The sequence below is a fragment of the Orycteropus afer genome, unplaced genomic scaffold (assembly GCF_000298275.1).
Source record: "Orycteropus afer afer isolate SDZICR_OR568_19922 unplaced genomic scaffold, OryAfe1.0 scaffold00683, whole genome shotgun sequence".
Lineage (NCBI taxonomy): Eukaryota > Metazoa > Chordata > Mammalia > Tubulidentata > Orycteropodidae > Orycteropus > Orycteropus afer.
The window spans coordinates 211,187-228,709 of record NW_006922270.1 but is presented as its reverse complement, the minus strand read 5'-3'; the positions used below and the strand labels follow the sequence as shown (position 1 = coordinate 228,709).

Below are 17,523 nucleotides of genomic sequence, written 5' to 3'. Positions count from 1 at the left end.
TTTGTTTGTTTTCTATATATCTTCAAGTCATGTGGCCAACAAGGCTTGGAACCAGGACTTAAGTTGATGTCTGATGTAACATTTTTCTCACTGAGGACTATGGTTGTGCTCTAGACACGGATGTCCTTAGCATCCTGTTTTTTCCTGTCCTTTGCAGAGTAATTCATGGTCCCCCGACCAAATATCAAAACAGCTGTTTCCTATTCTCTGTGCATTTTGCTCCTTCAGACCTTCCTTTGCCACTTGCCAATCTTTATTAAGTTATGGGAAGTAGAATGGGACTATATCCATGTATGTGTACATAGGTTTGACGGAAGATATTTCTGCATATCTATATATGCTGCAAATATATCCATGAATATAGTAAAATATACAAGAGCAAAGAGAATAAAACTTCTTAGACATAACCAAAATCCTTGAAAGAATGAGTTGTTAGCCTGAGGGCTTAGAACCGTAGTCTCAGCAACATTAAGATCAACTGGCAGAACATAGTTCATGAAGAAAATGTTCTACATCCTACTTTGGTGAGTAGTGACTGGGGTCTTAAAAGCTTGTGAGTGAACATCTAAGATGCAACCATTGGTCTCTTCATGTCCAGAGCAAAGAAGAATGAAGAAAATCAAAGACACATTGAAACAATTAGTCCAAAGGACTAATGGATCACATGAACCCCAGCCTCTAGAACCCTGAGATCAGAAGAACTAGATGGTGCCCAGCTATCACACTGTCAAACACTCAGAAAGAGATCAGTTTTAGAGATCCCAGATAGAGTGGGAGAAAAATGTGGAACAAAACACAAAATCATAAAAAGGACCAGGCTTACTGGTCAGATAGAGACTCATGGAATCCCTGCTGTGGCCCTTGGTCACCCTTCTGACCTAGAAGTGAACTAGCTCCGGGGCTCCATTTGTAGCCAAACAATACACAGATTTACAAGGTGAACAATAACTCTAGGAAAATATGCACTCCTTAGAACAATCAACCATTAGAGACCAAAAGGGCAGCATTTGCCCAAGGACAAAATTCACAAGGCAGGAAGGGTTAGGAAAGAAGAAGGAATGGAAACCAGAAATAAAGGGATAAAATGGGATGAGTGAGTTACATTGAAGGGATTGCAATCAATGACCTGAAACAGAATGTGTTTATTATTGAATAGAAAACTGATTTGCTCTGTAAACTTACACCCAAATCACAATAAAAAGGTTTTAAAAAAAAGCATTCTCCTGTTTAAGTGAGCATCCATTCTCACTAAACACTAACCAGTGTTTAAGCCTGACCTGAAAGTCCAGGGAAGATGGCAAGAATTTAAAATAACCACTCTAATCAGAAAGTTTAAGGAGCCCTGGTGGCACAACGGTTAAAAGCACATGGTTGCTAACTGAAAGGTCAGTGGTTCAAACCCACCAGCTGCTTCTCAGAAGAAAGATGTGGCAGTCTTCTTTCATAAAGATTTAGAGCCTTAGAAACCCTATGAGCAGTTCCATTCTGTCCTACAGGGTCACTATGAGTCAGAATCCACTTGACAGCAGTGGATTTTTTTTTTTTTTAATCAGAAACTTTACTGATTTGCATGCATCATCACAATATCAAGGTTTTTGTTTTGTTTTGTTTCTTGTAATCAAGACCAAATGAAATTTTCTCCCAGACAATGGAAATAAAGAGATTATTGGATCTACAGTTTATCCTATTATCTTTCTCATCCAGACCAACATGAAATCAGGCAAAAGTTGCAATGACATGTCATAGTTTTATTTTCTTTTACCATTACCTTTTTTATTTTTTAAATTTATTTGCCTAAAATCCAAAGCTGCTTTATTTTTTTCAGCCAAGGCTGCCAAGACAAACTCAGACTGTTTGGGAAATTACAGTGTGGGGTTGTCTTGGCTGCTTTTTAGTATCAGTACCTACAATAAAATTGTTTACTCCCCCCACCCCACCGCTGGTAAAGCAAGGAAAAGAACAGGCACTTCCATTGCCCAGACTTGTCCTGGCACTACAGTATAGACAGGTACCATTTGTCATTTATCATTGAGACAGGTCAGCATGACAACCTCGCCACCACACACACACGCTGAGGGAGAATATAGATAGGTAGTCACTTTTTTGGCTATACCCACAGCTTAAACTCGGTGTCTTCTGAAAACGTAATGTTTCAAAGACAGAATGATATTTCTGTTCACTTATTAAGGGATGACTAACTTGCTTTTGGCTGCACTACAAATGAATCACGGTAACAATTCCCAACTTGCGACTTCTGGTGTTCTGATGTAATGCATTTCTATTAAAAGAAGAGGAAAGAGAGTGGGTGAGAGTGAGATCATGCAAAGACAGAACATAACACTGAGGGAGCTAGTGTAATTTATGAACTGCAAAGACCAGATCCATCCACCTCAAAGTGTTCTCTTGTGTCCTGTGTGTAGACACCTTGCCAGTCAGTACCTACCCATATACAGTTGCAGAATATATACCAGGGGTTTTCAGAGATCCAGTCAAAGAAAGATTTCACTTGGGGGTGAAAACCAGATATTCCTTGAAAGCATTTCTTAAGCAATTTTGATTTAGTGTCATTGTGAAGTTGATATTTGGAGGCAAATGACATAGGCTGGAAAGAAGAAACAACAGTCACACCCTTTTCAATTTTTTTTAATGTGTAATGTACAAAAGGTGGGTGGGGAAGTGAGACAGAAGGCAAGGCAGCCAGTGAAGGGGACAGCTGCATGTTAACTCCTAATGAGGGCAACTGGAACTCCATCCTGAAACTATAGAACCCGTACTCCCTCCAAGTCTTCCCTTATGGGATGAGTTTGCTGGAGGACTGCTTGAGGGCTGATCCCCATTTCCCATTGCTTTTGAGTTGACTGTGACTCACAGCAACCCTATAGGGCAGAATAGAGCTTCCCCACAGGGTTTCCAAGGCTGTAAATCTTGACAGAAGCAGACTGCCACATCTTTCTCCTGTGGAACGGCTGGTGGGTTTGAACCATTTACCTTTTGGTTTGCAGCCCAGTGCTTAACCACTGCACCACCTTGGGGGGCTCCTCCCAGAGGGTGTTAATTGCTCTGCATGGGCAGAGTGGCCTTCTCTCTCTCCTTTTTAAATGAAGAAACAGATACAAAAATAGCTGAAAGGTACTGGAAAAGATCCTTCGAACCCACAGGTATTTTTCCTATGTTAATCACTGCTCAGGAACAGACACTTCCTTCCTTCTAGTTCCCTTCTGTACTCTCCTCTACAAGGTGCCCCTGCTGTCTTCTGAGGAAGATCTGAATGTGCCAAGGAGAGACAGAGAGGAAATTAGACTTTGGCCTGTCGTGACCAGCAGCCCACACTGGCTTTGTCCCAGGCTCTGGCAGAAGGGGATTAAAAGAGCCAGTGGCTCCCCAGAATGGGAAATCACTCAGAAAAGGGAATCTTTTTTTTCCAGTAAATCTATTTTCTCTACCCTATGGTTTCCTTTCTGGGTCTCATCTACCAGCAGATTTGTCATTGCCCTAAAGAGAACTTCAATGCATTGGAAAAGTATACCCCAAGTAGCTATAATGCATCTCAAATTGCTGTTTATGAAGTTGACTTTCACTCAGGATTTGATTGCATAGTTAGTAGATGTCACTTATTTTAGGATTATATACTAGTAGAATTAGAAGGGTCTGTCTTTAAAGATTAGCTAGGCCAACCTCCTTTTTTTCTGAGACCTGAAGTAGAGTGCTATTCCTAGGGTCTCTGACACTCCTAAGTAGGAGTAAAAGCTAGATGTAAACCACAGTTTATTACTGGATTCCATGGCCTTTTTTTTTGGTAAGCCTGTCTCTGAGAAGTTTTATTTGGCAACTGCAGAGGCTGGATGGAGAGTAAACAAAGTGAGAAACTCAAAACCCATTCCCTTCATTACCTATTAATATTGCCATGCTGGGTTGCCTTCTAAAGATGAGTTTGAGCTGTTTGGATTATTTATGAGTCTCTCTTATTGGACCCCAGTTCTCCAAGTGTGGCATTCCAACAACTCAGTCATATCCACCACCAGTCATTTGAACCAGGAAGGGACAAATTCTTCACTGTTCCCCATAACATTTTGATGCCAGAACTTGTGTTTGCATAGGCCCAGGTGTCTCCCTGTAGAGTGAAGCCTAGGTTAGAATCTTCCATCTTCCTTTTACTTGGTCATTTAATTGAGCTATGCCCTGGGTGGCATAAATGGTTTGCACTTGTCTACAAATCTAGAACTTGGTGGTTCAAACCCACCCAGCGATGCCACAGAAGGAAGACTTGGATCTTCTTCCATAAAGATTGTTGTTGTTGTTGTTGTTGTTATGTGCTGTCGAGTCAGACATGACTCATTGCAACCCCTCCTTGGGTTTCTGAGGCAGTATCACTACAGAAGTAGATTGCTCAACATTCCTTCCAAGGAGTGGCTGGTGGGCTTGAACCGCCAACCTCCTGGTTAGCAGTCAAGTGTCTTAGGCACTACACTACCAGCTTTCTCTATAACATGTGGGGTTGCCATGAGTCAGGAGAAACCCAACAGCAACAGGCTTGGTGTTTGGTTTATTGAAACTATCTAGGCCTCACTTGCTCCACCTGTAAAACAAGGATAATAATTTAGCCATGTCCATAGAGTCTGCATTAAATTTTGAAAAACAGTATAGAAAGTATTTAGTAGAATACTCACTATTATTATTACCATTGTTTACATGACGGATGATGACAACAAAGCAGCTGACAACTGAAACAATATATTCAGAACCTTAAAATGAATCTCACTTTAACATTTAATTCTGGCTTCTTTGGCAGAAAATATAATAATAATGAAAAATATTCTGATTGTAATTGGCATTGGCGTGGGCTTTACTGGTACAAAGCACTTGGCATTGTTTACTGTTAAGACCGTCCCTTTCTTTGGGACATTTTATCTCTTAAGTGATTTTCTATGTGTGAATGTAAGCATAATAAATCCAGGGGAAAATATCCTAGTATTGACACCACAGTAGATTTGATGAGCACTTACTGAGTGTATTGAGTATATAATCTAGAATCCACATATAGTTACAGAAACATGGTTCATATGTTAATTAACATGACACATTCAGACTGTATTAGGGTCAGAACAATTATGCATAGTTTCAGAAGGCATGAAATGGGGTCTTCAGTTTCCTTTCCCATCCCTCTTGTTATCCTCCTCTTATCCCACAATAGAATCCCACATACTCCCCCTGAAAGGTGGGTGACCTCAGCCAACACCCCCTCATTGGTTGCTTTGTCACTCCGCATCTCTCTGCCACTCAGGAGCAAAAGTGACACATATTCTACCCACCACTCCATCAGAAATTCAAAGCAGCCGCGTTTCATAGCAGCTCTGTTGCTGAGAATTGAGAAATCTTCTCTCTTAAACTTCAGCAAGGTTCTCCTTTTCCAAGCCTCCCTTCTTTGGTCTGCTGGTACCACGGTTAACATGGTGTCCATTTTCTTTTGTATATGGTCCCAAGGGTCAAAGCAATAGAGCTGCACAGTTGGCAGATCACTAAATAGTTTACAACACCCCACCCAGCAGGGCATGGCGGTCTTAGAGAACGGATGGAAAATATCCCCTTGCTATAATTGGGTTCAGCCCTGTGGCTTAACACCATCTTATTTGGCAATCTTTTTCTCTTGACATATTTAGTAATCTCTCTAAGGGAGATTTATTATGCTATTCATGGGAACAAACAATGCACTAAATATTACACATATGCATGCTTTCAATACCACTCCTTTTCTAGCCTATTCTGAATCTTTCCCCAAAGTCTTTTTTTATCAGAATTCTCCCTGGTCTGTAAATTTCTTTTGATTCCTCTCTTTTTTAAAATTACCTTTTATACTTTGGAATGTTTTTGTAGTTAGGTGTTCTTTTAATCAAAATTTGCTGGGCCATGCTTGCAAAAGAATGGATGAAAATACACTTTCACAGCTTCAATGACATTTTGGTCATCATTAATCCCAAAACGTCGAAATTAAAATTTAGCATATGGTTCAATTTCTGTGAAAATAGTTTTCTAGTTATTTCTAGAAGACCAAATATGTTCACTCATTCATATATAGAGATATATGAATATATCTCCACCCATCCATCTATCTACCTACCTATCTATCTCTGTGAAGGAACTCAAAGTATTTCAACCATACGTAATAAAATAAAGTCGTTTCTGAGCTTGAGAGTTGGTGCCTATGAGGAGATGTGGGGGAAGGGCATGAGTTGTTAATCTCATGCTTTGTGCTAACTAAAGGGCTTTGACAGCTGGTACCCCTCAGAAATTTTCAAAAAGCATCATAAACGTCCCACTCATCCTGGCACATGCACAGAAAAACGTCTTAACAAATAACCCATCTAGGACAGATTTAAGAGAAAGTATATCAGGGTCATAAAGATGCCTAGAAGGTTATAATTGCATAGCCACAGTCGGGCAACTCTATGAATGTTAAGCTTTATTTCCTTTATGTATGAACCATTCTTTTTGTTCATCCAGAGACACAGCAATACCTATGTTTTTGTGAGAATCCACTCAGTGCTAGGCACTCATTTCTCAGCCCCAACTCTGAAAGGTAGGCATGACTGACCACATTTTACAGAGAGAGGGCAAAGCCACAGTGTGGATAAGTGGCTGGCTAGTCAAAAAACAAACACGTAATAAAAAGGAAGACACAGAGAGGTGCACAGAGCTATAGACAATAAAGATAAACACTTTTACATACACAATACTGCAATATCAGTAATAACGAACATTAACCTATGGGTAGATACATAGGTAGACAGGCTAAGTGATCAGGTATGTTAAAAAAAAAGAAAGAAACTAGTGGATCCATGTAGCTACAGCTGAAATGGTAAAAGGATGCTATTTAAAAAGACAAAACAATTAGCCCTACCTAGCTGCATGGCTTCCCGGAGCCCCAGCTTTCTCATCTATACAGTGAATTGTTGAGAGAATTTAAAGTGTGAAACCCTGACATATGAATAGTAGCTCACTTAACTCCCTTATTCTCACAGAAACCCCCGCTGTCTTTTTATTTCACCTTAGGACTGTAGGAGATTACACGTACTCTTAATATATCTTAACTTGAACACTTGTCATTTTTAGGGCAGAAACAAGCAAAAATTCAGTAATTTTTTATTGTGATCTGGGTGCAAATTTACACAGTATATTTGTTTTCCTATCAATGGTTCATGCACATTTGATTTCAAGGCCCTATTACAACCCGCAGCCATAAAAAGCTCTCCCCACCCCTTCCCTGTGACTACTTCTTCTTCGTGCCCTTCTTATCTCTGCATTCCTGTCTAGCCAGATTTTCCTCTATGTGAATGCTGCCCCTCTGATGTCTCATGGCTGGTTGATCTAAGGGGTGCCTCTCCCTGGGGTAGGTGTTCTGCTTGTAGGTCTTTCTACTGCTGGGCTGAGAGCCAACCCACAAAAGTGAGTCCATTTCCAGTCCCGAAGGATAACTCAGGGACATAGTCTCAGGGGTTCCATCAGTCTCTACCCAACTAGTAATTCTGGCCATCTTTGTGTTTTTGAATTTTGTTCCACATTTTTCCTCCCCCTCTATCCAGGATCTCCAATTTTGATCCCTTTCTGAGTGGTTGGCATTGGTAGCCAGGCACCATCTAGTTCTTCTGGTCTCAGGGTCATGAAGGCTGAAATCCTCGTGGTCCACCTTATCTTTGGACTAATTATTTCCAAATGACTTTATTTTCCTTCACTCTTCTTTGCTCCAGATGAGAGGAGACCAACAGTTGCATCTTAGATGGCCACTCAAAAGCTTTTAAGACTCTAGTCACTACTCACTAAAGTAGGATGTAGAACAAGATTTTAATATACTATGTTGTGCCAATTGAGCATTATGTCCCCCAAGACTTTGGTCCTGAACCTGCAGGTCCAGTGATTCTCTCCCTCAAGATGTTTGGATTATTGGCTGTTAAGAACCTTCATTCACCTGCTGGCATTGCCAACCTAGAGGTACATGGTGAGGGGCTAAGAGCACAGGTTCTGGAGCCAGATTTCCTGGTGTATCCCAGATTTGCCTTTTACTATATTTATGGCCTTAGGAAAGTGACTTGACTTCTCTGTGTGTCAAGTTCTTCCTCTGTAAAATGAGGTTAGTACTTGTATCAACGTTGTGGACTTGTTGTAAGGATTAAATGAGTTAATGTGTGTAGAGGGCCTAGAACCATGCCTGGCATGTAGCAGGGGCTGTTACATAAGGGTTTTCCTTCTCATACGCACTTTGATTACAGGTGTACAGGACTTGGACACAGCAGATGTGACTCGGGGTGAGATGCACACAATGAATCCCATTGTACTCCTTTAGCATGATTCCCACGTATCCCAGTCAGGCTCTTATGTTACAGCTCCCTTCCCATATATGCAGACAAGGAAAGACAGAGAATAGGAGGGACCTCAAGGTAAAACCTCTCATCCTTTATGGTGCACAGTGACTGAATTGGATGCAGAGATTGTTTAGCTGCTCTGCAATTTGCCAGCAAGGCGTTAGCTTGCTGAGGACCTCTGCACTCAGAATTGCTCCTTAGTTCACTTTTTAAATCATGTTTTCAAGAGGGAAACTAACAGTAGACCTATATGAGATTTTTAGGCTTTATAGACCAGTTGGGTCACAAATACACATAGAAATAATGCTGGTGCTTTCATGCAGCACTTCTAAAACTTTAGCTATATCAGAGTCACCTGGAGGACTTGTTAAAATCCAGAATTCTAGTACCTATCCCCAGAGATTTTTATTTCCCAGATCAGGAGTGAGGCCCAAGAATGTCCATTTCTAATAAGCTCCCATGTTGTGACCACAATGCTGGTCCAGGGAACACATGGTCAAACGTGTTTTTTGCATCCCTACTACCTATTTCTGATCTAAGGTTATAACATTTAATTCGAACTCTAAGTTAGAGATGGAATGAGTGCCTCCCCCCCCCTGCAAAAAAAAAAAAAAACTTGAGCCCACCGAGCTAATGTCACTTATTAATGACTTCTTTCAGTAATAAACATTGTCTGTAATTTTTTCCCCATAGTTGCATGCTGCTGTGACCAGGATCCAGGTTCCAAGGCCTGGTTTTAATTACACGTTCGCCCACATATGTATCCTGAATAATGATAAGACTTGCATCGTGGATGACATAGTCCATGTCCTGGAGGAGCTAAAGAATGCTCGAGCCACCAACCGGACCAATTTTGCTATCACATACCCGATCACTCACTTAAAGGATGGGAGGGCAGTATACAATGGGCACCAGCTTGGAGGAGTCACCGTGCACAGCAAAGATCGGGTGAAATCTGCAGAGGCTGTCCAGCTCACCTACTACCTGCAGTCAATCAACACTCTCAATGACATGGTGGCTGAGAGGTGGGAGTCCAGCTTCTGTGACACTGTCCGACTGTTCCAGAAATCCAACAGCAAAGTCAAAATGTACCCTTACACATCCTCATCACTGAGGGAAGATTTCCAGAAGACCAGCCGCGTGTCAGAACGTTACCTGGTCACCAGCCTGATCTTGGTGGTCACCATGGCTATCCTCTGCTGTTCTATGCAGGACTGCGTCCGCAGCAAACCCTGGCTAGGCCTTCTTGGGTTGGTGACCATAAGCCTGGCCACTCTCACTGCAGCTGGGATCATCAATCTCACTGGTGGGAAATACAATTCCACCTTCCTCGGAGTCCCTTTCATCATGCTAGGTAATTACTGCACTTCATTTTTCTGTTTCCTCCTCTGGTGGTGACTGGGTTCCTAAAAGGCAAGGACTAGCCATCTAACAACTTTGTTTCATTTATAGTGTCTTCATTTTACCCAGAAGTCCTGGGAGCAATTCTATAAAGTGCTGGTCATCGGCAAGAAGCAACCTGATCTGGTATATGTACCAGAAGTTCAAAGTCCTGGGTTCCTTCCAGCTCTGGTTCTCCATTAAGTAGGTGTATGGTACTTAGCAAATATTAATCTGTTCTGAAGTAGCCCTGGTGGTGCAACGGTTAAGTGCTTGGCTGCTGACTAGAAGGCTGGAGGTTCGAACCCACCCAGCAGCTCGCAGGAGAAAGACTTGGCAATCTATTCCTATAAAGATTACAGCCTAGGAAACCCTATGGGGCAGTTCTGCTCTGTCCCATGGGGTCACTACGAGTCAAAAATTGACTTAAGGCCCTGAAGCAATGATTTTCATATAAGTTATTTGTGAGTCAACTTAGGAAGCACCAATGTGGGAAGTAGGAAGTGAGACGGGTTGTTACTGAGCAGGAAGCCAGTGTAGAATACCCCTCACAGAGGTACCTTGCCCCTCCCTCCAGGGATGAGGAAGCTAGGGTATTTATCCAGAAACCCTGCATATGACTCACTGAGGGCTGCTCCCCAGGGATGTTAGCTCCCCAGCACTTCCCAGGGAAGACTGAGCACACTCCTCTGGCCAACAGGTATTTGTGGTAAGAATCCTTCAGTATGCTTTGGAGAGGTGAGTGCGAGTATGAGGACACATGGGTTGGGAACTGGAAGTGTCAGCTACTCCCAAATTCCCCACTTTAACAGTAGGGTGGAAGTGAACATCACACAAAAGGAGATACATGTACAAGAACTTTGAAAGCTTCAAGTGAGGATATGAACTCAGGAGGATGTGTTAAGGTGACAGTGTGTTGAGAGTGTATTCACTCTTGGTTGCTGCAGGAATATCCTGATAGAAGTAATGGTCAAACCATAGCCATAGTGGCCGTAACATAATACCGGTTGCTCTGTCCATCTGGTAAGGACCAGAGATTAAAGCAATTCCCCTCTTTTTTTTTGTGGCAACTTCTCATCATTACTGTTAGCAAAATTAAAGTGTCATTTGGAATCAGATACTAAAATGACAAATGAAGTAACATCTTTAGTCGGCTGAGAAATAATTACGGTTGAGTTCATTAATATGCCCGTGCCCTGTTTTGTAGTAGTAGGAAAGGAAATAATTGACTCAGGAACCCTCAGCTGTGTTATGGTTAAATGATAAGCAGGACTGATGGAGCTGCAAGGCTGTAGAATTACGTTCTCCCCTCGGTGATCTGCAGCTGGCAGGAATTTAAAGCTAGTAAATAAACATCCTCTAGTAGCTTTTGTGAAAAGTGGGGCACTCTGGGGGAGACTGAGTACCCTGCAAATTTACCACATCAGTTCATTGTCACTGAACACAACCAAGAAGGAGGCTGCTATCCTTCCTCCTGCAGTCAGTCTGTTAAGAAGGCAGCATAACTTGCCTCTGAAACAACCCAAGACAATGTGGGTCATTATGGACAACAGGGCGGTTCCATGGAGAGTGAGTTGACTAGATATTAGTGCTTTCCACCAAGGCTTGAATTGAAGTATAAATTAAGATATTTTGCTCATGATTAGTCACATAATTGCTTTGGAGATTTTTCTTTTTAGCTTTTCATCTTCAAAATACAGTATTTTCTTTTTTGTGTGTGTGTAGGGGGCTGGGAAGATAAACAGGAATAAGAAAAGATTGGGGAACTTAAGGGAGACAGTAGTTTCCTAAGGTGAAGAAAAGTCTGTTGGAGCTAGAAAAAGAATTATCAATGCTGGTTTTATGATACTCCACAATGTTACTAGTGAGCTCAAAGTAACTTACAATATTTTAAGACATCTTAAAAATTAATTTTGTGAAGTAAAATAAAATTAAGGAGCCCGGGTGGCGCAATAGTTAAGCACTCAGCTATGAACCAAAAGAATGGCAGTTCCAGCCCACCCACTGGCTCCATAGGTGGTCTGCTCCTATAAAGACTGTTGTAGTGTAGGGTTGAGTCAATTCCAACTCACAGTGACCCTGAAGGACAGAGTAGAAAACTATAGGGTCGCTGAGTCAGAATCAACATGACAGTATACAACAACATTAAAGTAAAATTACAATGTTTTAAAGCTTCTTAAGATTAATTTCTAAGTAAAATAAAATAACTATTCCGAACTTCTTAGGATTAATCACATTCAGTCAAATGAAGCTACAGTATTGAAAATGTCTATTAAAATTAAGTGAGATAGAATTAACAATATTGGAAACTTCATAAAGTTAATTCCATCAAACTAAAATTGCAATGTATAAGATTTCCTAAGAATTAATTTTATTAAGTAAAACAAAATTACAATATTTTAACTAAAATGAACTTCTTTAAAAGTACAAAAATAATTTCTAAGAAGTTATACATTTGGTAATTTTGTATGTAGAAATAAACACAAAAAATATGCTGGATAATATTGGGTCAGGAGAAGGTGTAAGAGATATAAGATGGGGAGATGTTGTTAGCTGAAGAGTGTCTGAAAAATAAAGGCAGAAAATAAAATCAAGGAGCCCTGGTGGCATAATAAAGCACTCGCAATAGTTAAGTTGTGCCACAACTCCGCAGAGACCGAGTATCACTGAACTTTACGTCAGAGTTCAATTCAGAAAAATCTGATATTTTTAGTGAAAGAGACCGAGCCCTTCAGGTGCCCAATACTCCCTTGTTTGCCATTTGTAAGGAATGTTACATGCATTGATTTGATGGCAGTTTTCCCTGCTGACAATCAGTGTGCAACCTTTCTGTACATTTTCAGCCCAAAGAGAACTCAAATTACTTAGTTACAACATGAAAGGAAGCTATGCATTTAGTAGCTAAGGCCCATTTGCAATAAATACTTTGCATGATATAATGGGTACTTAATGTGCTTATAAAGCTAACAGTGTTTGAATTTAGGGTGGTTGTACTTCTGTATTCCTTAGAAAAACTATTCGTTCTTAGAGTTTTATTTTAAAATTAAATATAAGCAAGAACAGGTTTGCAAATGTTGCATCCAGGGCCAATGTTCAATTTTAGATTTTTGATGACCGTCCTAAAATGCCAATAAATTTCTAATGACCGGGAAGAAATGCAGTGCTAAGGGCTTTGCATTACAAGTCAATAAATCACTTGTCCAGTTTTTAAATTTGCTTGTCTATAACATAAAATTATTATGCTTAAGCTAAGCAGATTTAAGCACAACTTCCTGATAAACTGTTATACAAATAAAATATCAAGTAAAATAAAAACGTATACAGCCTCACTTAGAAGGAAACGTTATCTTAGAAAAAAATCTTTATGTAGACGTTTCCTTGACTAACAATTGGCCTATAAAGTGATAAACATCATAGATTTAAAATTCAACAAACTAAACACTCTCAGTGTGATACCAGCCACGTAGGCCAGATCCAGTCAAATGCCCAAATGGCAGTAGATTTAGAATGGAAAATTTTAGACCATGAATGTCAAGCAATTCTAACCTGACAGAATTCCAGAATAGGAAAGAATTTGGATAAACTCTAAGAGTTCACCATAATGGGATGTGACTGTGTGTTTCTAGCCAAGATGCTACATGACATCTCTGGCAGAAAGAATATACCCTACACATATTAATCATTTTGGCAATGATATAAGCATAGATGTCATGATTTAAAATGTTTTTAATCAGTGTCGTGCATATTAGACAATCCCATTTGTGCCAAAACTTTGGTTCACAAGAGTCAGATCAGTTTATTTTTAACTGAAATCCAAAAAGATCTACAGTGTTATACTCACCGACATTTTTCAGTTACTAGAATTTGAGGAAGTGTTTATTTGGTCCATACCCCTTATTGTGTATAAAATAATATCCCTTCTTTCCAAACTGTATTGATATCAGGTAGTGAGGTACTTGAATTGTCATTTGTAAACACTTAACGTTCACGATTTTTTAATCTGTTCTGGAAGTTCCTTTAAAGAATAAGGACTTACATCATTGTCCTCCAGTTGGGTGTAGTTTAAGAAATTGGCATAGGCTTTGTTTGTGCAAGCTCTCTGAACAGGCTTAATTTTTGCACAGCTTTGCTGATCATACACAAATCAGGAAAGGAATGGAATCTTGGAGAATATAGAGGGAAACAGAAGGAAGGTTTTCTTCCTCTGCATCTGGAAGGTTTGTTGTTTCATGTATGTTCTAGATAGCTAAAAGTGGAGAACTGAAGTCATGTTGAAAGATAGTTTGGATATTAGTTTCTACATGTTAATATAATTTATGAGGCTTACTTTGCATTTATCAAAACCCAAGAGCCCAGGAGTTTGGATACGATGAACAGTATTCCTCAAGCCCTATTTCAAATGTTTGGGATTTTGAGAAAGTGACAGATCCAGGGTACCCTCTTCCTTCATAATTATCCAGTCAGGCCACTCAGATACAAAGACGTGAATAAAAAGGATGTAGATTAGGTGTTAGGAAGAGAATAATAGTGGAGATGTTTGGCTTTTTTGGGGGAGAGGTGTATTGTATGATTATCTTCATTTAGCAGAAACCCAAAGATCATGTTCAGTTCACCAAGAATTTGTGTGCAGGTGCTGCCACTTAGAATAGGATGCAGTACGTGAAGTTGAGATTTATAAAAGGGAAAAAGTTCTTGTTCAAGAAATGAAATTTAGTTCCAACCGAAAAAGTAGAACTATTAATGATTTTTGCTCTAAACTTAAGGAAAACTAGAAAAGTTTTGTATACCTGGTAAGTATTCAAGTATATTTCCAAAGTTATGGGAAACTGTGGGAAAAATCAGCCAATAAAGTTCAAGATAGGAACTTGCTACAGTCCAACCATTTTTGAATTACCAAAAAAGTAATTTCATATGGTTCAACCTAATGCGTTACTGTAGAAATCCATTGTCTGCAACAATATGACAATCTACATGATAGAGCAGAAATATTTTAGAGTGCTGTGGAAATACTCTGCTTAGATAAAAATGAGGAATAGGTTCAGTAGTTTTCTTGGGGAAAAAAAAAATCCAAACTAGTTTTATAGGGGTTTTGTTGTTCCCACTTTTTTTTACATCTTAATTAATATTGTATACAATATTTGCCAAGTTTGTTCCCTGAATAACTTTTTTTCCTATGGTCCATGGTCATTGTTGGACAAATTTTCAAGAAGATCGTATAATCTAACTTCGTGGTTAGTTCTGATTCTTTTACTTTTATGCCCCACCAATCATATTGCCGTGAAGGCTGTGGGTGGAGAAATAAGTTTGAAGATGGAGCAAAACAAGTTTCACTGTTCTATTCTTAACTCTAAAGTAAGATAAGAACAGGACTGGGATTGCACATCCAGTAAGTCAGATCTCAGCCTGGCAGAGGAATGCAAAGAGACCTCCCCTTTGACCTAGGCCTCCATGTGGTCTATCCACACAGCCATGCCCAGGAAGCAGGGGAGTAGCAGAACCCTGTCAGGGTTAGGCAGCAGAAGGCAACCTCAGGACACTTGGGTAGAAACGGGTCATGAGGAAAAACACCTAGTACCTTATAATTGAACTAGCATCACTAACCAAGCAAAATCATAGTTCTTGTTAAGGAAACCTTACATTTCACTTAGGCTACTCCACCAAAAGAACCAGAATGTGGACAGATGGAACCCAAGAGAGGGATTCTAGACTTTCTCAGCATTGATTGTTATAGCAGCACTAACATTTATCTTACTCATCAGTAAAAGAAATTTCACATCTCGTGTGTATTTGTGTATAATCTGCACAGCATACCACATTTGATATTATTTAATAATAATACATTATGTAATAAGATCATGTCATGTATTTCTATGCATATATTATGTCTTTATAGCATATATTCACTCACTGCCATCGAGTTGGATCTGACTCATAGCGACCCCTCCTCGGGTTTCCAAGGCAGTATCACTATGGAAGTAGATTGCCCAACTTTCCTTCCAAGAGTGGCTAGTGGGTTTGAACCGCCAGCCTTCTGGTAATATATATTGTCTGAATGTTTGTATATAAATAAACACTATGTATTTCTCTGTATATATTATACAGTATATATTCAAACATACATAAATATACAAAATGTTTAATAGTATATGCCATATATACACATATTTATATATTACATATGTCATCTATGTGTGAAGATATTATCTAATAGCTATAGCATGTATTGTTGTTTGTTGTTGTTATGTGCCGTCAAGTCAAACCCAACTCATAGCGACCCCTCCTTGGGTTTCCGAGGCAGTATCACTACGGAAGTAAGATTGCCCAACCTTCCTTCCGAGGAGTGGCTGGTGGGTTTGAACCGCCAGCCGTCTGGTTAGCAGGCAAGTGTCTTAGCCACTATGCTACGAGTGCTCCCCATAGCATGTATTAGGGCCACATTTGTACACACTAATTTTATACAGTACTCACAAACAATCTCTAAATACCTTATCTTTAAACAAAGAAGAGTTATTAGGAAATTTCATTTCTTGGGCTCTCATTTGCTGCTCCCTAGTGAAGGAAAATCATTTCTGAGATTAAAATCTAATACCATGATTAGAATGATCAAAATGTGACAAGTCTCTGGTAAAAAGAATAAGATGTGTGTGTGTATTCCCCCTGAGGTGAGCATCTGTCTTTATTTAAGCAGAGTACACCTTTACTCTCACTCTTAACTGTGAGACAAAACAGGCTGTGATAAAGCAAACAATTCAGTTTATAAAATAAATGTTTATAACTGGCCAAGTGTAAATGTAACCCAATTAATGAACTTCTCCCTGAGACTAGATATTACTTAATCCACACAGATAAACACTTTAAATTTCTTCTCTCCTCCCCCCACAAAAAAAATCTTAAATTTATGTGGATGTCATTGTAAGAAAAGCATTTTATAAACATGAGCTACTTTGTAAAGCTTGCCTAAGTAAATATTTTAAGCAGATTTTGCCTACACATTATACTCGATGGATTTTCTAGAAGAACGTAGTAATTTTATTTCCATATGTGAAACTTGGCACTGCCCAGGCATGCTATAGATGGCTTCATTATTTTGTAATAATAAATGTTTTCACACTGAAATAGAAAGATCATCCACCAGCAAGCCATTCCATTCCACCTGCTTTTCGTTCAGCTGTTCCTCACTTTTAGGCACTCGGGACAAAGGAATCATGCTAGTATGGAAAGGATTAAAATGTTAGAAGCACTCCAAGGCATCAGCCTCTATACTGTGGCTATGCATACTGAGGAAGGCTGAGAAATCTTGGCTTTAAGAATAATCTAAATTACAAAAATCCAGATTTACAAAGCAGATAAATTTGCCTATTATTAGTGCCTAAGGCATCAGACTGCTAACCAGAAGGCTGGCTGTTCAAACCCACCAGCCACCCCTCGGAAGGAAGTTTGGGTAATCTACTTCAATTTAGTTAGTGATACGGCCTCGGGAACCCAAGGAGGAGTCGACAGCAGTGATTTTTTTTTTAATTATTATTCATTTGACAAAGATAAATAAGAAAATCTCCCAGACTGCTTCTGATAGCAAGACTAATTAATAAATTTAAAATATGATTCACTCTATGAACAACTTTTCAGAATCCACTTAGTTAAGTTAGGTTAATTTACTCAATTATTTGTTAGTGGAGTCCTGGCTTGGTGGATTATAAATCTTTGGTCATCCCCCAGAGAAAGGCCTAGGTAAGAGTGAGATTTAATCCATGAATGTTCCTGAGAGTCACCCTAAGTGACTGGAGGATTA

At 39.6% G+C, this 17,523-nt stretch overlaps 1 protein-coding gene across 1 annotated transcript in view; it reads left to right on the top strand.

The window, feature by feature from the left end:
• The window catches only part of PTCHD1 (patched domain containing 1), a gene marked incomplete at its 5' end in the record, with an annotated part of 77,630 nt that overhangs the window by 53,411 nt on the left and 6,696 nt on the right, over positions 1-17,523 (top strand). The window contains one exon of the mRNA XM_007956879.2: positions 9,048-9,708. Coding sequence (XP_007955070.2) covers positions 9,048-9,708 — 661 coding nt within the window. The remainder of the gene's footprint in view (positions 1-9,047; positions 9,709-17,523) is intronic.